The sequence below is a fragment of the Artibeus jamaicensis genome, unplaced genomic scaffold, assembly GCF_021234435.1.
Source record: "Artibeus jamaicensis isolate MK-2021 breed Jamaican fruit bat unplaced genomic scaffold, CSHL_Jam_final scaffold_2693, whole genome shotgun sequence".
NCBI lineage: Eukaryota > Metazoa > Chordata > Mammalia > Chiroptera > Phyllostomidae > Artibeus > Artibeus jamaicensis.
In genome coordinates this window covers 812,515-837,453 of record NW_026522033.1, presented here as the reverse complement: position 1 = coordinate 837,453, position 24,939 = coordinate 812,515, and the positions used below count along the sequence as shown (strand labels likewise).

General features: G+C 55.2%; 2 protein-coding genes across 8 annotated transcripts; one reads left to right on the top strand and one right to left on the bottom strand.

Moving 5' to 3' along the window:
* The first annotated feature begins 1,453 nt into the window (after positions 1-1,453).
* On the top strand, positions 1,454-7,971 carry TMEM150B (transmembrane protein 150B). Of its 7 annotated transcripts, none has more exons than XM_037159816.2 (8): positions 1,454-1,579; positions 1,980-2,025; positions 2,358-2,433; positions 2,632-2,691; positions 2,782-2,849; positions 3,057-3,184; positions 5,096-5,282; positions 7,466-7,971. In XM_037159816.2, exons 3-8 carry the CDS (start codon positions 2,366-2,368, stop codon positions 7,651-7,653), a joined length of 699 nt encoding a protein of 232 aa, XP_037015711.2. In that variant the 5' UTR covers positions 1,454-1,579; positions 1,980-2,025; positions 2,358-2,365; the 3' UTR covers positions 7,654-7,971. The 7 variants fall into 7 exon arrangements, with proteins under 7 accessions (XP_037015711.2, XP_037015710.2, XP_037015706.2 ...); XM_037159815.2 differs by having other exon boundaries at positions 2,336-2,433; XM_037159811.2 differs by having other exon boundaries at positions 2,297-2,433.
* Positions 7,972-8,341: 370 nt separating this feature from the next.
* Positions 8,342-24,259, bottom strand: BRSK1 (BR serine/threonine kinase 1). Its single transcript, XM_037159808.2, has 19 exons — positions 23,813-24,259; positions 21,794-21,888; positions 21,589-21,674; positions 19,542-19,682; positions 16,678-16,794; positions 16,565-16,598; positions 16,411-16,479; positions 15,999-16,145; positions 15,550-15,581; positions 15,092-15,262; positions 14,286-14,383; positions 13,942-14,101; positions 13,662-13,722; positions 12,897-13,266; positions 12,420-12,468; positions 12,198-12,321; positions 11,477-11,678; positions 10,277-10,366; positions 8,342-8,642 (listed from the first exon to the last, which is right to left on the bottom strand). The coding sequence occupies exons 1-19, from the start codon at positions 23,946-23,948 to the stop codon at positions 8,485-8,487; spliced, it is 2,340 nt and encodes a 779-aa protein (XP_037015703.1). The 5' UTR covers positions 23,949-24,259; the 3' UTR covers positions 8,342-8,484.
* Between the last annotated feature and the right edge of the window lie 680 nt (positions 24,260-24,939).

The window sequence follows — 24,939 nt, the reverse complement described above, 5'->3', positions numbered from 1 at the left end:
GAGGGGAGAGAGAGAGGCAGAAACATCAGTGTGTTTCCTCTCACACGCCCCTCACTGGGGACCTGGCCTGCAACGCAGACATGTGCCCTGACCAGCGACCCTTTAGTTCCCAGCTGGTGCTCAATCCACTGAGCAACACCAGCTGGGGCTCAATGTATGTTGTTTTAAAGCCACTAAGTTTGTGGTGTGTTGTTACAGTAGCTCTTCATGGTGATTGAGAGCTTTGGGTCCCGGTTCAGTTCTGCTAGTGGGTCCCACACTCCGTAACCCAGCAGACAAAGGCACTGGCCCCATATGGGCCAGGTTTCAGAAACCACCTGGACTTTCCCGGAAAGCCTTCCTGCAGCGTGCAAACCTACGCACATCTTTTCCTGACCTTCCCTTACAACCACATACACACTGGCCACCATTGCCTGTTAGCCGCTTCTTCTGGGTGCCACCGTGCCCTGCGCCATGTTGGTCGGAGCTCCCTGTTGGATCCAAGGGCATCTGCCCTGGAACCTGGGAACCCACTGAGGGCAGAGGCGAGATCTCACTCTTGGCTGATCCCAGAAACGTGCAGAGTGCCTGTCTATCTCTGTTTCTCTGTTTCCTCATCTTTATTCTCAAGGAAGCTGAGAGTCTTGGATACAGGGAGCCCTGGAGATCCTGCTGCACAGAGGAAGAGAAGCTGGGCCTCAGATGCCTCTGTCCCCAAAAAAGCTGGGTTTGATGGAATATTACTCAGCCCTGAAAAGGGACGGGGCACTGACGTGTGCTGCAACCCGATGAACCTCGGAAACATGATGCTGAGTAAGAGAAGCCAGACGCAAAAGGCCAGAGCGTATGAGCCCATTCCTGTGAAATGTCCAGCGTGGACAGAGCCATAGACACAGAGAGCAGCTGGGGTGTGGTCAGGGGCCGGGAGCAGGAGCAATGTGGAGGGACAGTGTTTCATGGGTGCCAGGTTTCCTTCTGGGGAGACGAAAAAGCTCTGGGATTAGACCGGAGTGGCAGAGACACGACATTGTGAATGTGCTAAAATTAAGTAGTTAACTTTACATTTTGTGAATGTTGCTTCAATTAAAAAAAAACAGGTGGGGTACTGAGGGAGGAGACACCCCTTGGGGGCCTGGACCCCTGGGTCTGAGGGAGGAGGGGCTGGGGGCCTGGACCCCCTGGGTCTGAGGGAGGAGGGGCGGGGGACCTTGGCTCCTGGGTCCTGGGCAAGCAGGTGGAGACTGGGGCCGAAACCCCCCAGCATCCAGGGCGGGGACCCGGAAAGCCGAGGGCTGCCACGGGAAAGAACACAAATGGTTCTGCTGGAGGAAACAGTTGGTTTCTGGGAAGGCTGTCAGATAGAGATGTCATCGCCAAGGTCTCCCTCCCTCCCACCCACGCCTGCCCTGCTGGCTGGGGAATTCAGACCTAAACTCAGACCCACTAGGTCTGAGAAAGAGAGGAAGGGAGAGCAGGGTGAGGGGACCGCAAGTTGTAGGAGGAGGCGGAGTCGAGGGGGGGGCCCACACCCAGCAGCCTGAACAGAAAGTGTAGTCAGAAAGGAGGTGGACCTTCAGGCTTGTATTCTGAACGTGAGGAGGTAGGAGCTGGGAGTTTCGACATCTGGGGGCTAGCAAGGAATGTGTGTGTTCTAGAAGGGCCTGGGGGGGGGCGTGGATTTCTGGGTCCCCCCCCAAGGAGGAAACCTGGAGAAAGCTGGAGGCTCTGATTTGTGGGTCCTTGGGAGGATAAGTGCTGGGGGTTAGCACGTTGAACCTACAAAGTGAGAGGAAGGAAGTCGGGGACCCATGAACTAAGGTGCTGCCTGGTTCGGAGCAGACCAGGAAGTGGCAGTTCGGGGGTGAGGTTCCTATAAAGTGGTAGTCAGACGGTTGCTGCTGACTGTTCTGCAGGTGGTGGACTTTGGCTCTTCGAAAAGCTTTTGCCCGCCCAAACCCCACCCCATCTCCCAGTGCTTCATCTCTGAACCTCTCACACAGATTCCGTCACCCCAGTCCTGGGACTAAGAGGGTTCAAAACCAGCTGGTGAGCACCCTGGGGGAGCCCAGAAACTGGCGATGGAGAGACCCTTGGGTGGGTGAGGGGAGGGCAGCTGGGAGAAATTTCAAGATGAGGGTTCCAGGACATTTGAAAGATAGGGAAGTGGCCCGGACTGAGAGCTGCTGGCCTCATCAGACCACATCTCCCTGCCTCCCCATGGGCCCGTACTTCTGCCCTGGAGCCAATGGGGGCCTCGGAGGCAGGCAGTCCAGATGTGGTGCACCTGGACCCTTAGGGCTGGTTTCTCACCTGACAGAGAGAGACTGACTGACTGACCGATTGATTGATTGATTAGTGGCCCTATGCTTCCTGCGCAGAGCCCGGCATGTGGGGCTACCTCTCCCTGCTACCTGTCTTCCTGGCCGTCTGGGCTGCTGCTAGCGTCTGGACCGTGTGAGTGTTATAGGCAGGGTGATACCCAGGACCCGGGGGGAGAGGGGCTGGGGGCCTGGACCCCAGGGTCTGAGCGGGGCAGCGGCGGGAGGCCTGCACTCGTGGGTCCAAGGGAGGTAGCAGTTTGGTTTCTATGAGTAACAAACAGAAAAGTTCTCTTGAAAGCCGCTGCTTATTCAATGTCTTCCCCTCCTTCAGCTTTGCGATTGCCGTGACCAACAGGACTGTGAACCTTACGGAAGGCATCCCCTATATCAGGTAGTGAGGGCGTTTGGAGGGGGGGCTCCAGAGACAGGAAAGGGGGTGCTGGCGCAATGGAGTCACAGGATGACCCCTTATCTTCCCTAGTCTCTGTGGATCGTACCCGCCTCAGAGCTGCATCTTCAGCCAGCTGCTAAACATGGGAGCCGCTATGGGTAAATTTGCCCCAGACTTGCCCCTTCAGGGCTGGGCGCGCCCCTCACCCCCACCCCACTCAGACCCAGGAGCCCAGGCTCCGGCCCCTTCTCCCCTAAGTCCTGCATTTGTCCTCCTCCCCTGGATGCCCAGTCTGTCCCCACCCCACCACCTCTCCCCTACCAGGGTTCAGCCCGGATCTCCCACTCATTTTCCCCTCCTCCCAGCTGCCTGGATCTGCATTCTCCGTTACCACCAGCTCCGGGACTGGGGCGTCAAAAAGTGGCTTAACCAGGTGATCCTGTGGTCGGGGCTCCTCTGTGCCCTGGGCACCTCCGTGGTGGCCAATTTCCAGGTGAGACTGAGTGGGCTCCGGGAACCCAGCCCGGGTTCTCTAACCCCCCCCTTCCCCGGAGTCTAGGACTACAATTCCCAGGATCCTTCGGGGCCGCTGGCTACTGGTTTCGAAGGCTGGACCCTGAATAGCCTCCTGGGACTTGTATTTCTTTGTGGCTCTCCACCGATAGGGGTGCGGGGTGAGGTCTTAGAGTGTGAAGGGAACGCCGTGGGGGAGACTCTTTCCCGCCCCAGGCAGGAGGAATGTATTTTTGTTTTCTTCCCTGTTGGTAGAAAGGGCAATTGGACACTAGGAAGTTGGACAGTTCCTCATCATCCTCCACGCCTTTAATATGAGTCAGATTTCATACATTTTTAAGTATGCCAGACGGATTGAGTTTGCAGTAGGTTTTACGTTCTGCCCTATTTTTATTCATCTGGACAAAACTCTTGGAAGGCCCTTCCCACAGAGAGGTATTTTCATCAGCTGATCTGTGGTGGTCCGATACAAGCTCAGATTCACAGACTCCAGAACTCACGCTTTTTTTTTTTTTAAGAGTTTTTAATAAAATTTTTATTTATTTATCTTTAGAGGGGAAGGGAAGTAGAGAGGAAGAGAAATATCAATGTATGGTTGCCTCTCATGTGTCCCCTGCCCCCTGCTGGGAACTGGCCTGCAACCCAGGCATGTGCCCTGACTGGGAGTCCAACCGCGATCATCTGGTTTGCAGGCCCGCGCTCAATCCACTGAGCACACCAGGCAGGGCTAGAACCCACATTCTTAACCATGAAGCTCAGTAGATCTTTGCAGAATAAATAAATGCCCGTGTGATAGGATAAATCTCCCTGATTTATTTTATGTCATTTCATTTCACAATGACGTCTCTGATTCCAAACCTCTCCTGGTGAAAGAATGGAGGCAGGCAGAACCACAGGGTATTCAGACCAAAAGCTGCCTCCAACTTGCCAGCAAACATCCCCTATCACGTCTGCATATCCATTTATTCACTTGTTCCCTTATCCCTGTAGTCAACCTTTCTTTTTCTTCATGACATCCCTCTCGAGGAGAAATGTTTAATTCATTATTTAACATATTGATTTTTAGGGAGAGAAAAAAGGAGAGAGAGAAAGAGAGACATTGATTTGTTTTTTCACTTCTTCATGCATTCATTGGTTGTTTCTTGTACATGCTCTGACTGGGCATCGAACCCGCAAACTTGGCAAATTAGGATGCTGCTATAACTGCTGAGCTGCCTGGCCAGGACTGAAAAATAATTTTTTTAAAGATTTTATATATTTTATTTTTAGACAGAGGGGAAGGGAGGGAGAAAGAGAGGGAGAGAAACATCGGTGCGTGGTTGCCTCTCCAGTGCTTTCTACTGGGGACCTGGCCCACAACCCAGACATGTGCCCGGACTGGGAATTGAACCCGTGACCGTTTGGTTCATAGGCCAGCACTCAATCTACTGAGCCACACCAGCCGGGGCAGGGCTGAAATTTTTAATATTTAAAAATATTACAAAAATAAAATAAAACATTACCCTAGCATATATACTATACCAGTAAGCCACAAATCACTGTGTTATTTTAAAATCTTTCGTTATTCGAAAATCAGTTTTTATCCCCTTGGCAACAAAATCTGCTCTCCCACACCTGGGATGAGAATAGAAGATTTATTGCACCAGTATTTGTGAGCATCTGCCCTGTGTCAGGCACTGTGTTAGGGACTGAGGCCCCAACAGTGGACAACAGATTTAAATGTCCGCCCTCACAGAGCTGACGACAGCCAACACGTGTGATCAATGAACCGATGCCTGGGCATGGTAGTTGTCAGTTACTGTCCATGGGGTTGGTCAGCGGCCCGTCCTCCCCTCCTGATCCCGGCCTCCCCACAGGTCTTCCCCTCACTTCTCCCCACTCCTCCTTCCAGCAAACGAACCAGCAGGCCACGCACCTGACAGGGGCCTTCTTTGCCTTCTTCGTGGGCCACATCTACTTCTGGCTGCAGCTGCTTCTCTCCTGGAAGATGAAGAAGAGCCTGCCCCAACCCGGGACCCCTTGGATCAGGCCACTCCGCTTGGCCCTCTGCAGCCTCTGCACCGTCCTCATGGTGACCAGTATCCTTCCGCGGGCAGAGGTGGGAGCGGTTCTTCACTGGGCTCGTAGCTCTGTGCTAGTGTGAATGCCCCTCCCCCCTTTCTTGGCCTCCTTCTGAGTCATTAGAGAGCGCCAACCCGGTACCATGCTGCCTGGGTTGGAATCCCACCTTATCCACATAATAGCTGGGGGAAGCTCCCCCTTTAAAAATATATTTTATTTATTTATTTTTACAGAGGGGAAGAGAGGGAGAGAAACATCAATGTGTGGTTGCCTCTTGCATGCCCCCCCCACTGGGGACCTGGCCTGCAATCCAGGCCTGTGCCCTGACTGGGGATTGAACCGGCGACCTGTTGGTTCATAGGCTAGTGCTCAGTCCACTGAGGCACACCAGCCAGGGTTTCAGTTTTGTTTTGTTTTTTAAACTTCTTGTTGTCTCAGATCCCTCGTCTGTCAAATGCAGGTAATAACGGAGCTAACCTGGGGTTGTGAGGAATTCAGATAATACATGTGAGGTGCTCAGATGGGTGCCTGGCACGTAGTGAGGGATCGGTATGCATCGGGAGGATGCTGAACCAATCGCTGCGGGTGCCCGCTCTGTGCCGGGCATCATGCTGGCTAAGGCTGGAAACGGAGGTTCAGGCAGGGCTGGTCTCTTGGCCTAGACCCACCCACCATGGAGTTCAATGGCGGGGCTAGGGGTGGGCTTCAGACCCGTCTCATGGGCCCTCAGGGCTGTCTGTGTGTATCTCTTCTCACCTCCACGTGGAGCGATTTGTAGCTCGAAATGGGCGTGGCGGGAGTAATTACATCACCAGAAGTGACAAAGCTGGTTGTGAAACATTTGTCAGTACACCGCTGGGTGGCACTTGGTTCTGAGTCACCCCACGACCCAGCCTCAGTTTCCATGTCTGGAAAATGGAGTTGCTTTTCTTCATATTGATGGTTGTCACTGCTAGGTCCAGGGCCCTGGGAGAGAGGAAGGGCTGCAGACTTGGACTTGGGGACTGCCAGCCTCCGTGGGGAGGCGGATGGAAGGGAGGCTGAGAGGACACTGGCATTCCTGGGGCTGGAGGAAACCAAGCGGACGTCCTGTGCTGGCTGCGTCAGGTGGCCTTGGTTTGTTTTCCAGAGCAGCAACCCGATTGACATGGAGTAGGTGGGAAGGGCTGGGCCCTGTTGGTGATGAGATCCAGCCCATCCCCTTCTAAAGTCCCTTCGGGGCTGATAATTTGCAGAGTCCTCATTATGTGGGACTCAAATGTCCCTTCGCCACAGGGGAGGGGGGGTGGACCATAAAGATGGCACAAAGATTGGGCTCTGAGTTGGTCTTGCAGAATCAGCTGTTTTGGACTTAGATGGGAAGGTTTGAGGATGCCGGAGGTGTGTGCATGCAAAGGTTGCAATAATCAGCTTGAGGGAGGAGGTTCCTGGCAGGCCCCCAGATGATCTCTGGCACGAAGGTGAGAGGTTAGAGGTTTGGGCTTGGGCCTTGGGGCAATAGGGAACTGTGGAAAGCTCATGAGCAGGGGGGCAACAAGGCCAGTCCAGGGATGGCCCCATGGACTTAGGGACTGCCTCCAAATCCCTTTTCTCAAAAAAAAAAAAAAAGATTTTATTTATTCAGTTTTAGACAGAGGGGAGGGAGAAAGAGGGAGAGAAACATCAAGGTGTGGTTGCCTCTCATGTGCCCCCTATTGGGGACCTGGCCTGCAACCCAGGCATGTGCCCTGACTGGGAATTGAACCGGTGACTTTTTGGTTCTCAGGTTGGTGCTCAATCCACTGAGTCACACCAGCCAGAGCAAGAGGGCAGAGTATATTTTCAGGAACCCCTGAGTGTTGCATTAGGTGGCAGAAGCAAGGTGCCTGGTTGTCAGGCCTGGGCCAGTGGGGACATGGCAGAGCCTTCACAAGGTCCGGGGAGGCTGATGGGAGGATAAGAACCATGTTCCAGGTTGTCAGAAACGCCACAGGAACAGGAGGGACATGCAGGGGAAATTGTTGGGGAAACTGAGATACAGACAGGATTAGAGGGCATCCCTTTGACAGTGTCCGGGAGCCATCAAGGTAGGGTGACCCGATTTAGAAGTTATGCCAGTCAGGGCATATCCCAGGAGGGCCCCCAGACAAGCCCACCCATAGGGCACATAGTGGGCTCCAGATCCTTGCCATGGTGGTGCGCCCTTGACCTTGGCGTCCAGTGGTCATCCTCCACACCAGCTTCCGGCGCTCCGCCGCGGCCGTCTGCGAGTGGGCCGTCGCCATGCTGCTCTTCGCACTCTTCGGCCTGTTGGCTGTGGACTTCTCCGAGCTGCGCAGCTGCACCCTGTGCCTCCACCAGCGCTCCAGCCTCAGCCTGGCGCCGGCCTCCCCCAGGGCCCAGTCGTGACCCAGGCCGTGCCCTCGCGAGCAGAGGGAAAAGAAGCCAACCCCCTGGACCCCTCCACGCCTCCCCAAGATGGGGATGGACCTTCGGGGATGAACTGTCGCAGAAGAACGTGCTGTCTCTGCCCCGCCTGGAACCTAGTGCACAGTGTGGCGGGGCTGCAAACTGGTCCACTGGCATCTTTATGTCCTTGCGCCCCTGCCGTCTGGCCCCGCCCCTGCACTCAGGGCCACCCAGGAAGCGAGAGGCCAAGGCCAGCCAGCCATCCCTGTTCAAGGCTATTTATTATTGTTATTATTAATGTTTGTTTTTTTGTTGTTATTTGGTGGTTTGTTTTTGTTTTTGTTTTTTTTGCCGCTGGCGGAATCAGAGACAAGGACGCAGGCAGGATCACGCGAAACCAGAATTCCTTCCGGAGAGCAAATCCGTACAGAAGGTCGTGGGGGGAGGGGGAGGACCAGGGGAGGGGGGCCCAGGAAGGGGGGGCTGGGGATGATACAAGGACAGATGGCCCTGTCCGTCCGGATCTGCTAAGCCACCCCAACCAGACCCCGTCCCTCCCCCACCCCATCCCGCAGAGAGATTGATCAATAAATAAAATAATAAATTAATCAATAAATAAAATAGAAAGAGCTCCCACCCCCAGTCCCCCTTAGAACCACCCCCCCCAACCCCACTGGGCACGGCCCCTCGAGCCCCATCCCTGCAGGGCGAGGCTAGGTTTATTGTGTCTCCCCCTCCCTATGTTATCCTTGGGCCCTATTTACAGATTCACAGTTGGGGGGCAGGAAAGGGGGGTGGAGGGGGCTCCCCTCCTTCCCTGGCCCCCTGGGGTCAGGGCAGAGGGGTCCCATTGGTAGCCAGGAGCTTCTTGTCCTTGGGGGGGCCTCGGCGGGGAGAGCCGGTCAGCTCTGGGTCTGGGCGGCCGGGTGGGGGCTGCAGGCTTCGGGGTGGGGTGCCGGCCGTCCGGGTCTGGGCCCCGTTCTTCTCGTCTGTCAGGAGGGAAGGTCTGGCATGGGCTCCGGGGCCACGGAGACGGTGTGGAGGGTCTCGCCATCCAGTGGCCCCAGTGACCCCAAGGCGGCCAAGCCCCAGGGAACTTACTCCTGCAGCATGCTGAGGCCCCCAGCCCCCAACACAGTTGCCAGGCCTGGAAGTCTTAGCACAGGTCACACATCCCAGCCCACTCCAGCCCCTGTGGCTCTGGAAACCAGGCCAGGTTGGTCAGAGTCAAACCTGGTCTACGTCTTCAGGAGACATTCCCAGAGACTCTGGTTATGACACTGTTTGCTAAGGGACAGCTTGTGTCATAGCCAGAGAGGGTCCCTCCTTCCCTTCCACTACCCTGGTGGCTCAGGGGCTACCCCTTGGCCATGGGGCCAGGACTGCCTACCACAGGTTGTTTGTGGGGGTGGGGTCTCAGGCCCTCCCAGCCGGGCCTGCCTGCCCTGAGTCATCTCTGTGTGGGGCCACACTTCCCCAAACTAGGGGACTGCAGGTGCAGTGTTTATCTAGCAATCTCCATAGGGCCCGGAACAGTCCCTGAGGTCCCTTAGCAGGGACTGGCCCCCTTAAGAGTCACTGATTGCTAGAGTCCTTGTTTCTTAGCAACCAATACTGCATAGCTCTCCGCTCTCCCCTCCCCTTGTTACACAGAACTGGAGGCTGCCTCTTGCCCCCTGCCCCTTTGTAAGACCTGTGGCTAAGGCCCCAGGTGCCTGTTCTTCCTTCATCTTCCAGGGTGTGCCCTTTTGGGAGCCCTGGCTGCTAAGGCCAGCTTTCTTTGGCAACTGGGTCTAGAAAAGTTCAGGGGACCAAACTTGAATTCTGGTTGCCCCAGGGGGAGACGCATGGAGCAGGGTTATCTGGGTGGGTCCCTAAAAGAACCCTTTCCAGGTGAGGTCAGGAGTCAGAAGGAGAAGTGACCTTCAAGGAGGCGCCGGGTGGCCAGCTGTGACGATTGGAGATAAGCAAAGGAATGTGGGCCTGTGACCTCTGGGAAGGCAGAACCAGACACGCCCATGCCCCAGCCTCCAGGAGGGAGCGACACCTGGATATTAGCCCTGTCATTTCTGACCTTGGTGGAATAGGCCCCAAGTCTGGAGCAGGGCCTCACTGCTCCCAAGCAGATTTGACCCTGGGAGCAGGCCTTCTCCGGGGACAAGGCCACCCAGGCTGCTGCCCTCCTGGCTTGGTCCTATTTGCCTGCTCTGGGCGAATGAAACAGATTCATTCTATTTCCCACCATATCTCAGCAGTGGGGCTGAGCCGGACTCCTTTTGCTTAGGAGTTCAGGTTCTCCCTGGTTGCTAGGGAATCCTGCTCCCTGACAACGAGGCTAGTACCAGGAAGCCCCATCCCTGAAGCACAGAGGACGCGCTCCCAGGCGAGGCTGCATCCCTGACAGGCAGCCCAGCAGGGTAAGAAAGGGCCCCAGCTTCCCCAGAATCTGCTCTCAGCTCTGCAGGTGAAGCCTCAATGCAGCAACAGGTGGGCCTTGCTTCCCCACAGCTACGGCCTCACCTGCAAACCAAACGCTGCAGCACTTGGTCGCTAGGAAGTCTCCCCTCCACCCCACAGGATAGAAGGCTAGACAGCCCCGCCCCCAGCACGCCCCGCCTCCCACCTGCCAGGGCCTGCACGGAGGGCTGGTCGTGAGTGCTCAGTAGCTGTGCCTGGATGGTCTCCACCACGCGCTTGAATCTGCGGCTGGGACCTGGAAGGGGCAGGGAAACAAAAGGACTTGGGGACTGACAAGGACGGGGAAGGACCTCCCGCCCTGTGGAACCCAGTCCCTCCAAGTAGCAAAGGACTCTCCAATGGTCTCAATGTCCCCACCTCTGTTGGGACCACACATCAATCCACAGTTTGCAAATAGAGCTAAGATATGTTGGACTTACAATTACGATGGGTGTCGTTTTCTATTTAAATAGGTTCTGTTACTTGTTAGTTTCTAGTGGAGGCCCTGAAGAGCCAGAAATGTAAGAAAAAATAATGGAAGGGGAAAAAAGACCTTACAATTAAGAGCCTTCTGCCTATTAGTCTCTCAGGAAAAAAAGCAAGAGCCATAATTTCCTTTGGTGATGTAACACCGCCATGTCCCACTACAGCCTGGCTTAGAAATTATAGGAGCAACTCCCAGTTGTGACATAATGAGACTGGTGACAAGGACAGCAAACAGAAAGTATCCCTCCTCCTACAAACTGTTGTTATCAGAACTCAAAAGCTAAGTAAAATCGGTAACAACGCATTTCTGTGGTTCTCATCTCTTGTGCCAACTCTTGATTGGTCGAGGCTGCTTCGAGTTTGAGAGGGTGGCTGAGCATGCAGGAAGTGCTGTGATTGATTGGTGATGTCTGCTCTGGGTACAGGAAGGGGAGGTAGGAATGGCTACTCCCCAAAGACCAGGGAGTAGCCCCCAGTCTTTGCTCTTCTTATGTACAATCTTAAAGTTGGAGGAAGAGCTCTGCACTGCGAGGTCAGGAGGCCTACGCAGAGCCCATCTCTGTCACCGTGTGCAGTGTGACAGCATTCATTTACCTCTTTAGAGCCCAGTTTTCCTCTCCAGAGGGGGATTGCTAACGCACCAAATAGTGGGAAGAAAGCACTAGGCACGTTGTAAACACTATGTTATGAGGTTAAATGTGGATGAGAAAGGGGGAAGGAGTAGATGTGGGAGGTCTGAGTGAGGAGGGAGCTCATAGGGTCAAGCCCAGCTGAGCACTCTCTCTTCCTTCACGCTGCGCTGCTGGGCTGTGATCCAATTTCAGCCATTGTGAGCGTCCTAAACACCGGGCTGGGGGCCAGTCTAGTCCAGGAAACTTACCAGAGATGAGAGTAAAGGTGACAGAGTAGATGCCTCCGCTGCCGCCGCCGCCATCCCGTCGCGGGGAGGGCTCTGGCCCTTCAGAGGAGCTAATGTCCACCTGGAAACGGACAGGCTTCTGGAAGACGGAGGGGCCGCCACTGGCCTTGTACTCGGCCCTGAAGCTGGTCTGTGACAGCACACTGTGACTCAGGCTGGGGATCTGAGAGAGGCAGGGAACAGAAAGAGGGGGTGACTCCGGTGACCTAGCAGCAGGTCACTGTGGAAATGGATAGTCAACCCTACAGCTGCTTTTGCCCAATGAACTACAAGTCCCATCAGCCACTGGGGCCAAAGTATAAGGCAAGGCAGAATGCCCCATTACCCACTGGGATTTGTAGTTCCCCATCCTACTATGAACAGGTTGTACAGGATAAAAGGATGAGCAACTGATTCCCAAAGTAATGGTAGGGAGGTGTCACGTCACCAGTTCTCAGAGGACACTAGTATGTGGGGAACTGTAACTCAAGATCCTTTTTCACCACTTCCAGGCCCCAAGGCACAGAAAACCTCTCCTGCTTCCCTGCCGTTGTAATGACCAAACCCAAACTCTGGCTGGAAAACTACTAATCCCAAGAACCCCGAGAGGAAGTCAGACTCGTGCCAAGGTGGTGAATCCCAGGGGCTTCTGTGAACTGTGTTTCCGTGGTGGCCAGGGGGCGTGCGGACCCAGGCCCCTTACCGACAGGAAGGCATGGACGATGTCCGCTTTGATACTACTGAGCGGTTTGTCCTTTAGCACGAGGAATATTTGTTCTTCTTTGTCCAGGGAGATGAAGTTCCCAAACCAGGAGCGTTTTGCCAGCCTGAGTAGGAGGGAATGGTTGGGGAGAAGGCTCAGGAGGGGGCTAAGAGAACGAAAACCTCTCTCCATCCTTTCTCTTCCTTTTCCTGTGGCACTTACTCTGGCGAAGACTCTGGTGTCAAGCTGGACATCTCCTCGGCGGTGGGGACTGGGGAGGGGAGAGTGTGGTCAGCACTAGTCCATCATTCTTAGCAGCAGCACACAGGTCAGTAGTCGCATCGACCAGGAGGTCCAGACCCAGTCTATTCACCCAACCCAGGAGCTTAACCCCAAAGAGCAAGCAGCCATAGGGATGTAACCCGTCCATTATGCCACGCCCTCTGAGGGGTGGTGCTTGGTTGTTATGAGCCAATAAAGCAGGTGAGCCAAAATCTGAATGGGTGTGTCCTTTAGAGACTGCTTAGTCTCTACCCAACACCTGCGTCTCTGCTCACCACCCCATCTTATCCCAGGATGGGAGAGTCGGGGACCCTTCCCCTTGCGCCGGGATCCCAGATTTTAGCTCCTAGATGCCTTCCTCCATTAGAACCCAGGAGTCTATTTCCCAGCCCCTTGCGTCCCCATGGACCCCCGTACCCTGCATCTTGCGCCGGTGAAAGCGAGGGGAGCCCAGGAAGCTGTTACGGATGGAATTGAGACGACTCCTCCAGGCGGCTCCCCCGACGCCACCGCCAGGGCTTGGGGGCGGCGTTGTTCCCGGGGTCCCAGTGGGGCTGGCCCGGGGTGTGTGCAGAGGCGAGTGCAAGGGGGTCCCCCCTGAGGAGCGCGGGGAGCCTGGAGGGCCAGGCAGGGGCGTGGAGCGGGCACTGGGAGGCGGGGGCTGCTCTCCGGCGCCCCCACCTCTGGGGCCCCGAGAAGGCAGCGTCTGCGTTTTGGAAGTCGGAGAGCCCCCTCCCCGAGCCTCATCTCCAGCACCTGGCTCCGGTGAGAAGGAAAAGACCGGACTCTGCAGAGTAAAGTGAGGATGGACTACAACTCCCAGAAGGCTCTAGGTGCCCCACTAGCACCTACTTAAGCAGGTGAACCCCGAGGCATGCTGGACCTTGTAGTCCTACTATCCCCCACCGTAGCGTTAAGGGAGCAGGGACTTTCCTATCCTGCTTATCGCTGTAACCAGCAGTGACTGGTGCATTGTAGGCGCTCAGTTAGCATCTGTTAATCGAGTAAACCCTTCAGACACACCGAAAACCCAACCCTACGGAGGTGAAAATGGCTAATGTACTAAAATACTAATATGGCCTTGGGTCTTGAGGGAGATTGGAGTTTCTGTTGCTGGATCTTTGCTGTACAGCGTCTTCAACCCCTTTACCCTTTCTCCATTCATTGGGAGTCTGGTCTTACCCTCGGGCTGCTCAAAGGGCTGGAGGACAGGCCGGTGGAGGCTCCACTGACGCTCCGGGATCTGTTTCCAGGATAAATGTTTAAAAATCAGGAGGGATGGTTTCAAAAGGCTCAGGGGTCCTCTCCCTTCCACACTCCTTCAAGAGGAGGAAATGAGGCCCGGAGAGGGCAGGTGGCTTGGCCCAATCACACAGCACTGTGGAGGGGGCCTTGGGGTTAAAACCTTAAACTCCCTCCCCACCCAGGCCTGGGGATCGCACCACAGGGACAGGGTTCCCACCTCTGACTGTGCTGGGCCATCTCCAGGGCCCGTCGGGTGGGTACAGGGGAGCCGCCACCACCGGCATCGGTGATGCTCAGGACTTCCATGGACTTCCGCTCTGGCCTCCGCTTCCCATGACGGCTCAGCATGGGGGAGTCTACACGCTTCCGAGGGGGGTCTGGGGGCAGATCAAAAGACTGATTTGCAAGGCTCTACACGACACTCAGACCGATGAGGAAACTGAGGCCCAAGTAAAGAGAAGTTTTGACAAAGGTCCCAGAGCAAGTCAGGTCCTGCAGTGCACCCTGCCTACCCCGCACCTCGGGGATCCAGGGCCAGGACTTCCAGCCCTGCCTTCTCACCAACATCATTCCGGGGAGGCAGGTCCTGGTCCTCACAGCTGGGGTATCGCTCCTTCCGATCCAAAAGCAGGTAATATATCATCTTTTCTTGGTTCTCCCTATGGAGGGTAGGAAATGGTGGGAGTCAGAGGTCAGGTCCCAGGGGTGAGCTCATCCCCACCTTGCAGCTGTGGCTCTCCGAGGGCTTGCTTAGTCCATCAGGTATCTCTATATACAGTTCCACATTCCTAGGTATCAAAATGGTTGGTTCCTTTGTCTTGATGTGCATGTCGGTCTCACTTTACTAAAAAAATAGTAATGTCTAACATTTGAACACTTACTTTATGTAAGTACTAGGGGAGGCACCGTCTAAATCTGTCTCAGCATCCCTGACTGGTGTGGCTCAGTGGGTTGAGCATCCTCCAGAAACCAAAAGGTTGCAGGTTTGATTCCCAGTCACGGCACCTGCCTGTGCTACCCTGTTGGCTGTGAGTTGGAGGTTTTCCAGAGGCAACTGATCGGCCTTTCTCTCCCTCTCTTCCTTCATCCCTCTCTCTTTAAAGATAAATAAATAAAACCTTAAAAAAGAGAATAAGTCTGTCTCAACATCTATTAATACTTTTCTGCATGGTTTCTGCCTTTTCTCTGCTGCTCCTACTGCCCCCTTGTGGTTCCTCCAGAAACAGCTCCACGGGGGAGTGTTAAGCCAAGGCGTCAGGAGGGTCTGGGCGTGCAGGAGGCTAGGCACCACCCCTGCTGGCTGTGTCCCCAACAACTGCAGTTCTCTCCTCATGGTCGGGCAGCGTGTTAGTGGTGGGGTGTCTTACTCCTCGCTTCGCAGCTCGCGGTGCAGCCGCTCCCGGTCCCTGAAACAGCCCAGGGAAGCCATGCTCTCTAGCACATCGGGGTCCAGCTCTCCGTTTGATGGCAGGCTCCGCATGGCCACCCGGCGGCCTGGGGCTGGCTCCAAGCATGGGTCGGGCTCATGTTTCCCGCCCCTGGGGAGGGGAAGAAATATCATAGGGAACCCAGACTCGAACCCTCACCTTCATCTGAGCCTCAGGGGTCCTGGGTCTCAGCCTGCACCTTTCTGGGGAACCCAGGAGTCTACGCCGCCACCCTCCCTCAGATCCAGACGTCAAAGTACCTAACCCAGCCTCATTCAGGATCTTCGGCCTCCCACCCCCTAGAGAGCTCTAGCTCTCTTGCTTTGGGGGCCTTTGGTATTTGGGCCCCTCTCTCTCCCTCACCCAGGCACCCAGGTGTCCAGTTCCCCTATACTCACAGATACCAGGGATGTTTCTGAATTTGCTCCAGCTGTGAGGGGGTGGGTCATAGAGAAGCAGAAGTGAGGTCCCAGGGTAACAATTGGCCACAATGAAAGTTGATGGGGTGATGCTGAGGGCGGGGGTGGCCACCAAGGGCTGGACGAGGGTTCATGTCTCCCCCAAGTGGCCACTGAGCGTATTGCCTTGCAATCGCGCAATCCCAATACTGAGGACCCACCACGGCAGTGGCATCCGGGCAGGGCGGGCAAGTCTGCGCATGCGCTCCTCCCATTTTGGCGTGGTTCATTTCCAACACAGTGGGCTCGCTCAGGGGCTCTCCTCGTAACTGTCACCCCAGGAACTGACAGGCCCTTCCTGGAAACCCATCCTCAAGCCTCCCCAAGGGCTTCCGCCCTCGTCACCCAGGGTCCCTTCCCCTGCCCCCATCCCGGTCCTCCCAACTCACACTGAGCCTTTTCTCAGGCTCCACTTCGATCATGCCCCTCAGCAGGCTCTGGCAGTCTGGAGGAATGAAGTGGGGCATGTGGAAGACGCCCCGTTTCACCTTCTCCAGCAGCTGGCGGAGGTTGTCATCATCGAAGGGCAGAGCCCCCTGGGGGACAAATGCACCAGCCACTGTCCCAAGCCCTCCTAGGGCTCCTGGCTGCCCATCCCACTCGGGCACCCCCTGGACCAACCCACTATTCTGCGGCCAAAGAGTTAGCTCCGGGATCTTGGCCCGCTAAGAAGGTGTGTGTGAATGCTCCACACACCTTCCTGATACCAGTTAAATATTGGGGAGACGATGGAACATCCTGTGCTCTGTTCCCAGTAGGCGGATTGTTTTCGAAACCGGGCGGAAGCGAGGGGCGCCTTACCACCAGCAGGGCGAAGAGGATGACGCCGCAGCTCCACATGTCAGCCCGGCGCCCGTCATACTTCTCCCCCTGGAAGGGAGCAGGACCAGCCATTACCTTCACCCCTCCACCAGGTGGACTCCACCCCGCTCTCCTCTCCCTGCTCCACACTCACCTTGATCACCTCTGGACATGCATAGTGGGGGGACCTGAGGGAGAGACATGGCGTGAGCCTCTGACAGGCTTCTCACCCTTCCCCGGGACTCAGGAGAGGGGGCCTGGACTCACCCACAGCTGGTCTCCAGGAGGCTGTCTCCCACCTGCAGGGATGCCATGCCGAAGTCTGCGATGCGGATGTTGTTCTTCTCGTCCAAAAGCAGGTTCTCCGGCTTCAGGTCTCTGTGGCTGAGACAAGCAGGAGGGGCTCAGGCCTCCAGGAGGAGACATGTCTGGAACTTTGATTATAGACACATTCACGCATGCCCCAAAGGAGACTGAAGAATATAGGGAAACCACCCTGCCTGGTGTGGCTCAGTAGATTGATCACGGCCGCCAGCCTGTGACCCAAAGGGTCGCAGGTTCAGTTCCCAGTCAGGGCACATGCCTGGGTTGCAGGCCAGGTCCCCAGTAAGGGGCGCACAAGAAGCAACCACACGTTGACGTTTCTCTCCCTCTCCCCCCAAAAAAGTAAATAAATAAAATCTTAGGGGAAAAAAAGAATACAGGGAAGCCCCCTGTACTTACACATGCCCTGGCTTCCCACATTATCAGCTCAGGGCATATCTTTCATCCACACCCCTATACACACTCTCCTCCCACTTTATTATTTTGCGGGAGATCCCATATGTCATATTATTTTACCCACAAGTATTTGAATATGTATGAAGTGAGAGGTTTTTTTTTTTAAAGAAAGGTGTGTTTTTTTTTCCTTTTTTCTTTTAAATTAATTTATTTATCTTTAAAGGGTAAGGGAAGGAGAGAGGGAGAGAAATATCAATGTATGGTTGCCTCTCATGTGCCCCTTGCTGGGAACTGGCCTGCAACCCAGGCATGTGCCCTGACTGGGAATAGAACTGCGATTCTCTGGTTCGCAGGCCTGCGCTCAATCCACTGAGCTACACCAGCCAGGGCTGAAGTGAGAGTTTTTGAGGTAAGCAGGGCTGATACTGAGCTGGCTCTTTAAATATTAAAATATTTCCTTACTGAATAATAGAAAAAAAAAAGTATTGCCATCCCAGGATCGTCACTGATTCCTCCCTTGGGAACCACTCCTCATATTCCTGGGGTCAAGCTCCTCAAGATTTAAGGGTTAATGTCTGAGGGGAGGCGACAATTCCACAGCTTTTGTTGGAAGTGGTCAGTAACTGGGTCATACTGGCAGTTAAATATACGGATTATCGCCCCCTGGAGGTCAGTGTGTTTAATGTCAGGGTTTTGACACAGTCTGGCCAATAGGGAGGTGTGTTGTCAATTTAAATGGGCTCATTTTGTGTCACTCAGCTTTGCCCCCAAATCTGAACCCCTCCACCCTGATCCCCACCTCACCTCCAACCTCCACCCCAGAGAAGGTGAGGTGCAAACAGATGATGATGAAAGACGAGGTGAAGCCACCCATTTTGCACTGGAATTAACCATAAAATGCTGCATATCTAATATTCTGTTTTGAGAGCTGAAGGCAATTCAGTGAAGAAAGGAGAATCTTTTTACATGTGAGTTCATAGGCCAAAAAGTGCACCTCAACCCTTACCTCACACCATATACAAACACTAATTGTGGAAATGGATCCCAGGCCTAGCTGCAAGAGCCAAAACAATACAATTTCTAGAAGAAACCTAAGCAAAAACCTTAGCAACACTGAGCTGGACAAAGATGTCTCAAATGGGACAGAAAAAGCCTCAACCATATAGGAAAAAAAATAAACAAATTGGAGTTTGTCAAAATTTAAAATATTGCTTTTCACAAGACATTGTTATGAAAATGCAAAAGTATGTCATAGATAGGAAGAAAATACTTGAAAGATATATATCTGATAACAGATTTGTCCCTAGAATAAATAACCCTTACAACTCAAAAAAAAAAAAAACCCAAAAAGATAGATAATTAGCCCTGGCTGGTGTAGCTCAGTGGATTGCGCGCAGGCTGCAAACCAGAGGGTCGCTGGTTTGATTCCCAGCCAGGGCACATGCCTGGGTTGCAGGCCAGGTCTCCCCAGTGGGGGCCACATGAGAGGCAACCACACATTGATGTTTCTCTAACTCTTTCTCCTTCCCTTCCTCTCTTTCTAAAAATAAATAAATAAAATCTTTTTAAAAAGGAGAGAGATAATTCAATTAACAGTGGGCAAAGAATCTGCACAGACATTTTTCTGAAATGGCCAATAAGCATGTGGAAAAATGTTCTACATCATCAGCTCTCCAGGGAATGTAAGTCAAAACCACAGTGAGCCCTGGCTGGGTAGCTCAGTTGGATAGCAATACACCAAGGTTGTGGGTTCAATCCCTGGTCAGGGTACATGGAAAAATCAACCAATGAATGAACGAATAAGTGGAACAACAAATCACTATTTCTCTCTCTCCCTTCCTCTCTGTCTAAAAAAATCAATAAATAAAAAATTAAAAACACAATGACATCCCACTTCATACCTACGAGGATGCTATTGTCAAAAGGTCAGATAATAACACATGTTGGCAAGGATGTAGAGAGATCGGAAACCTCATCATGTTGAATGGTGCAGCCACTTTGGAAAATGGTCTTGTACCTTCTCAAAAGGCTAAACACACAGTCGGCATGTTACTCAATAATTCTACTCCTAGGTACGTACCCACAAGAACTGAAAACATAGGTACACACCAAAACCTGTACACGACCACCCACATTATTCATAACAGTCCCAAAGGAGAAAGGACAAAAATGTCCATCAAGTGGTGAATGGATAAACAAATATGGTCAATCCACACTATGGAATATTACTCAGCCATGAAAAGGATCGAAGCACTGCTACCTGCTACAACATGGATGAACCTTGAAAACCTTTTGTTAAGTGAGAGAAGCCAGTCTCAAAAGGCTACACACAGGAGGATTCTATTTTTATGAAATGCCCAGAAAGATGAACCCATACAGACCGGAAGCAGATTAGTGGTTGTGGCCCTCACCAGATGGAGTAGCTGTGGCAGAAGTCCAGGGCAGACACGATCTGGCGGAAGAACTTCCGGGCCTCCTTGGGGGTTAGTCTTCCCTTCTTTACCAGGTAGTCAAACAACTCACCTCCAGAGACATGCTCCAGAACCAGATACCTGAGGGACATGGAGGAGGCAGAGAGCTGGAAGGGGCATGTGGAGGACCAAAGAGCCTGCCTGGCCTCCATCTTCCATCAGTCCCTTGACCCCAACACGAGACTTCAATCCCACTGGCCCCTGGAGGCAGAGAACCCCAATTCCCATGAGTCCCTGGGAGGAAATCCCAACTTCCATGAGTCCCTGGGAGGAAGAAACTTCAAATCCCATGGAAGAAGAGATTCCAATTCCCATCAGCCACTGGGAAGTGGAAACCCAATTCCCACCAGCCCCAGGCAGCAAGAGAGACACCCATGTCAACTTGAGGGATCAACACTTTGACTTAGAGTTGTCCTGAGAAAATAAGGCAATCAGAGATCCCAATTCTCCTAGACCCCTAGGAAATAAAGACCCCTATTTCCATGAGCCTCTGGAAAGCCGAAGTTCTGATTCTCATTAGTTCCCGAGCTACGGATAGGGGAATTCTTCTCTATTCTCAGGCATCACTTCAACTGTCAATATCTATGAGGTAAAGACTCCAATTCCCATCAGCCCCTGAGATGAAGAGACCCTAATTCCCATCAGCCTTTGGGAAGCCAACATTCAGTTGCCAATAGTCCTGGGCAGCAGATACTATACCCTGAGGAGTATTAACACTCTGACTCCTAGTTGTTTCAGGAGTTAAGGCAACTACTTTCACACCAGGAGGGCAAAGGCTCCCCCAGTTATCATAGGATTTGGAGAAATAAAGATCCCTTCACCCCTCCATGCCCATCAGCCCCAGGAAAGCCAAGTCTGTTACTCCTGGAAGCCTCTGGAATGTAGAAACTCAAATTATCACTAATTCTTGGCAATATGATGACAGTGTGCAACAATCTGAGTCAGCATCTGTGAAGGAAAAGACTACAACTCCCATTAGTCCCAAGTGGAAAAAAACTCCCAACTCCCATAAGGCTCTGGGACCTAGACTCTACCTCCCATCAGCCACCTGGATTCTAAAAACTCTAAATCCCATGAGGCTCTGGGAGTGTAAAACTGTCACTCCCATCAGTCCCTGTGAAACAAAAGCACAATTTCTATGTGCCCTCAGAAGTGGGAAGCAGAACTCCCACTGAGTGGGAGTGATTGCACCTGAAGCCACAGCAACACCTGGGGAAGCCCCAGGACTACAGTTCCCATGAGCACCTGGGGCCACAGAAGCTTCCTGCCTAGGAAACAAACCCACCCCAGCATCTGATGGGTGTTGGACCCAGTTCATCTTGGGGACTGTGTGGTGGGGCGGGGGAAGGGGTGGGCAGTGGGGCTGTCCCTCTCCTGCAGCCCAGCTGGCCCTTTGGTCACCAGAGTCTGGACAAAGGCCTATTGTCTGAAGTCTGGACAGCTGGACCCTACCCTCCCTTCCTGGGGGGGGGGGGGTAATTGACTTTGAGATGGGGACTCCAAATCCTAAGGAGTCCCATTGTTGGGGTGTTCAGTCATAGCACTCAGAGTCACGTTGGGGGTGGAGGGGGCCACCAGTGCTGCTGAGCAGGGGTCCCTGGACCCCATTGCCTTAGCAAACGGGGGGTGGGATCTACTCTTAGCAAGTGGGGTCTGGCTGAGTGCTTCCACATTATCCAGGAGAGAGCGCCCCCTGCAGCTGGGTAGGATCAGCCTCTGAGCCCCACTCAGGGCGGCTCAGGCTTGGCAGTCCTGTTGCTGGGGCATCTTGGACCCTCCCCATCCAGCCAGGTCAGTGTGGGAACAGTGAGAGTTCACTGTAGGGGGGGGGGTGTCCCTGGGCAATAGGGAAGGGACTGGGCCTTCAGTGGCCCAGGCAAGAGACGTCAAGTTTCCCCAGGCCCCTCCAGGCCTCGTTTCCAGAAGGGTCCCACCCGAGGAACTTGGGGAGGACGCATGGGAGGGCTGGGTGTCTATAAATACCTACAAATATTTCTTGTTCTCGTAGACGTCGTGGAGCTTGAGGACGTGTGGGTGCTCGATGAGCTTCAGGATGGCGATCTCGCGCTCCACCTGGGGGGCAGAGGGGGCGGTGGCGATGGTGACGGTGGCGGAGAAATGGAGTCCGGAAAGGCCTCTCTCCCTCCCGCCCCATTCCCGAAGGGCCTCCCTCCCCTGAAACACAGACACACCTTCATCAGCACCGATTCTGACAGCTTCTCCCGGTTCACGATCTTGATGGCCACCTTCTGGCCCGTGATGCAGTGGACCCCGAGTTTAACCAGCCCTGCGGAGCAGAATTTAAAATGTGGGGTGTTCCCTGAGGGTGTGGCTCCCCGGGTTGAGTGCCAGCCTGCGAACCCAAGGGTCGCCGGTTGGATTCCCAGTCAGGGCACATGTCTGGGTCGCAGGTTCAGTCCCCAAATGGGGGCATGTGAGAGGCAACCACATGCTGATGTTTCTTTCCCCCTTTCTCCCTCCCTTTCCCTCTCTCTAAAAATACAAATAAAATCTTTAAGAAAAAAAAAAGATTTTATTTATTTATTTTTAGAGAGAGGGGAAGGGAGGGAGAAAGAGAGGGAGACAAACATTAATGTGTTTGACTCTCATGTGCCGCCCACAGGTGACCTGGCCCGGAACCCAGGCATATACCCTGACTGGGAATCGAACCAGCGACCCTTTGGTTCACAGACCGGCATTCAATCCACTGAGCCACACTGGCCAGGGCATAAATAAAAATTTTTCAGAAATGTGGGGTGTGCTCCCAGAGCACCCTCCCAGTTCTGACTCCTAAGCCCCCCATGCTACCTCCCTGCCCTCTTCCCCTGCTGGTTGCTCCATGGGGGGCTGGATCACCCCAACCTCAACCCCTATAGGCCAGCAGCTGCCATGCTCACAACACAGCTCTCTCCTCACTCCTTGGTGCCCACTTCTGTCCCTCTGGACTGTCCTTCCACCCACAGCCACCCTTGATTCTCACCCCAATTCTGTATGTAAGTTCATCTCTCCATGATGCCTCCATAGTTTGGTCTCCCTCATTGGCCTCCTCAACCCTGTCTCTCTCCTTCAACCCATCACTTCCTTGAATTCTCTGTGCTTCACTCTTCTGGAGACTGTGTCTCCCCAGGAGTAGAATTTTACGTTCACTACCTTTCCATACCATCCTCTCCACTTTCTCCCAAACTCTCACCTTGCAATCTCCTTCTTTGATCTACTGCTCATTGTAGCTGGAGCTCAGAGCATGGGAAAAGGTATGCCTACTCCTCAAGGAAACCTTTCCCAAAGCTACAAACCAGGGGTCCAGGCCCCCAGACCCTCCTCCCTCAGGCCCAGGAGTCCAGACCAACTCTCGGCACGCCCCCGGGGCTCAGACCCGGGGTCCTGGCCCCTGGACCCTCCTCTGTCTGACCCCAGGCCCAGGGCCCCTTCCTCCCCATAACTCTGGAATTCAGGTCAGCAACACCTTCACACTCTGATAACCAGGATCTGGAGGCCTGACTGGCACACCCCGGCCCTCAGTCTGGCAGACCCTCTGGACCCACCCCCCAGACGCAGGTGTCCAGCGCCCACCCCCACCCGGAAGGAAAGGGGCCATGGCTGGCGGCCAGGGTTTAGCAACAGCAGGGGTGACCCCTCCACAGCGCTGCTGGGCGCTTTGCCTCTCACCTCCACCTTCCACCTCTGTCCCTGGTCCCCACACGGAGCCAGCGTGCTGGACAAGGGGGAGGATTCTGTGCACACCATCACCCCAGCCTCACTCCCGGTCACCCCGAGGCCTTCTGAGGCCAGAGGGCAGTGCGGAGGGAAGCGGCTTCCGCGGGAGCACCCCCGTTCGGCAGGTCACCCCAGCCTGCGGCTGTACTGCACCAAGTCCCTCCGCTCCCAGTGCCGCGGTCCCTGCTGCAGGCCGGCCTCCCTTCCCCACAGCGGCCACAGCCCCTCCAACCTCCGCCCTGGCTGGGAGGGAGCCCTTGGGCCGCGGCACCCTCCAGGAGTCCAGGCCCCTAGCCCCCTTCTCCCCAGGACCCCAGCGTCTGAGACCGCTCTCCACCCTCCATCCTGGGGACCAGGCAGGCTGGACCCCAAGTCCATTCGGTGTAGAGAGACCCAGGGGTCTGGGCCAGCAGCCCCTGCCCTTTGAACACCCGAGTCCCGCCCTCTGCCCCCAGCTCCCCCTGCCCCCGCCCCAAGCGTCCCCTCCCCTGGCTCACCTGTCTGTCCCTTGCCCAGCGTCTTCTCCAGCCGATAGGGGCCCACATACTGGGCGTGCTGGGGTGGGTGTGGGTGTGGGTGCGGGAGGTGGTAGGCGGGGGAGCCCCCGCCTCCCTCCTTGGCCCCGGACGACATGGTGCCCTTGGTCCCGGCCCGACCGGCCCCCCGGCCGCCCCCCCTACGGCCGGTCGCCCCGTCTCTCCGGTGGGGGCCGGCGACCGCTCCGTCCCGGCCCCCCCGGCTGCCCCCCACTTCTCCGGGGGTCCCCAGGGGGCTGGGCTGGGCCCCCCCCAGTCGGCGGGCCGCGGAGCTGGGGGAGGGGGGGCGGGCCCGGGGGGGTCAGGCCCCGGGAGTCAGCATGGCCCGGGGGGGCTGCGTGGCCCCCCCTCCCCAGCCCTTCCCTGGCCGGCCCCCCCTTCCTGCGCCTCCCCCCGCCGGGGGGGTCTGAGGTGCGGGCCGGCGGATGCTGCAGGCCGAGGTCCCCCCCGCCCCCCCACGCGCCCTCTCTCCTCCGCCTCCTCCTCCTCTCCGCCTCCCCCCGCCACCTCGTCCTTTCTCTCCGGCAAGCTGACATCACCATCCGGGGACTCCGGGCCCTTCCCCAAAGTTAACCCTTTCGGAGGGGGGGGGAGCGGGGCAGGGGGCGGGCCTGGGAGCCGGAGGGAGGGCGAGGAGGTGGGAGGATGCAGGGAGGGAGGGAGGGATGCAGGAGCAGGAAGGATGGAGAGATGCCGAGCGGAGCCGGGCAGGCATGTAATTGCACAAAAGGGAGATGAAGTCGCACGCGGAGGCAGGGATGGCAGCGACGGGGCTGGGCACGACCAGGGCCGGCCTGGGGCAGCTCGGAGACCGGCAGGGAGGGGCAGAAACGGAAGAGAAGGAAGGAATGGAGAACAGAGAAGCGGGAGGATGGGGAGTTGTGGGAGAGCAGAGAAAGGACCAGGTGGAGGAGAGTCAGAGGTGTGGAGAGAGAGACAGGTGAGAGAAAGCCAGCCGGCCTGAGAGGGGACCCAGAAATAGACAGGTGGAGGGAAAGAGGGACGAGGAGGAAGGGCTGCAGAGAGAGGGGAACAAAGACAGGGGTGGACAGGTAAACAGATGGAGGGCCAGATGCTGGGGACCATGG

Bases quoted from the DNA above. Each gene is read 5' to 3' on its own strand.
- TMEM150B (XM_037159816.2), top strand. From the start codon at position 2,366: ATGTGGGGCTACCTCTCCCTGCTACCTGTCTTCCTGGCCGTCTGGGCT. The intron at 2,850-3,056 runs GTAAATTTGCCC...CCCTCCTCCCAG, and splicing joins AAACATGGGAGCCGCTATGG to CTGCCTGGATCTGCATTCTC. The intron at 5,283-7,465 runs GTATCCTTCCGC...CTTGGCGTCCAG, and splicing joins CACCGTCCTCATGGTGACCA to TGGTCATCCTCCACACCAGC.
- BRSK1 (XM_037159808.2), bottom strand. From the start codon at position 23,948: ATGTCGTCCGGGGCCAAGGAGGGAGGCGGGGGCTCCCCCGCCTACCAC. The intron at 14,384-15,091 runs GTAAGACACCCC...TACCCTCCATAG, and splicing joins CGCGAGCTGCGAAGCGAGGA to GGAGAACCAAGAAAAGATGA. The intron at 14,102-14,285 runs GTGAGAAGGCAG...ATCTGCCCCCAG, and splicing joins GCCTCCCCGGAATGATGTTG to ACCCCCCTCGGAAGCGTGTA.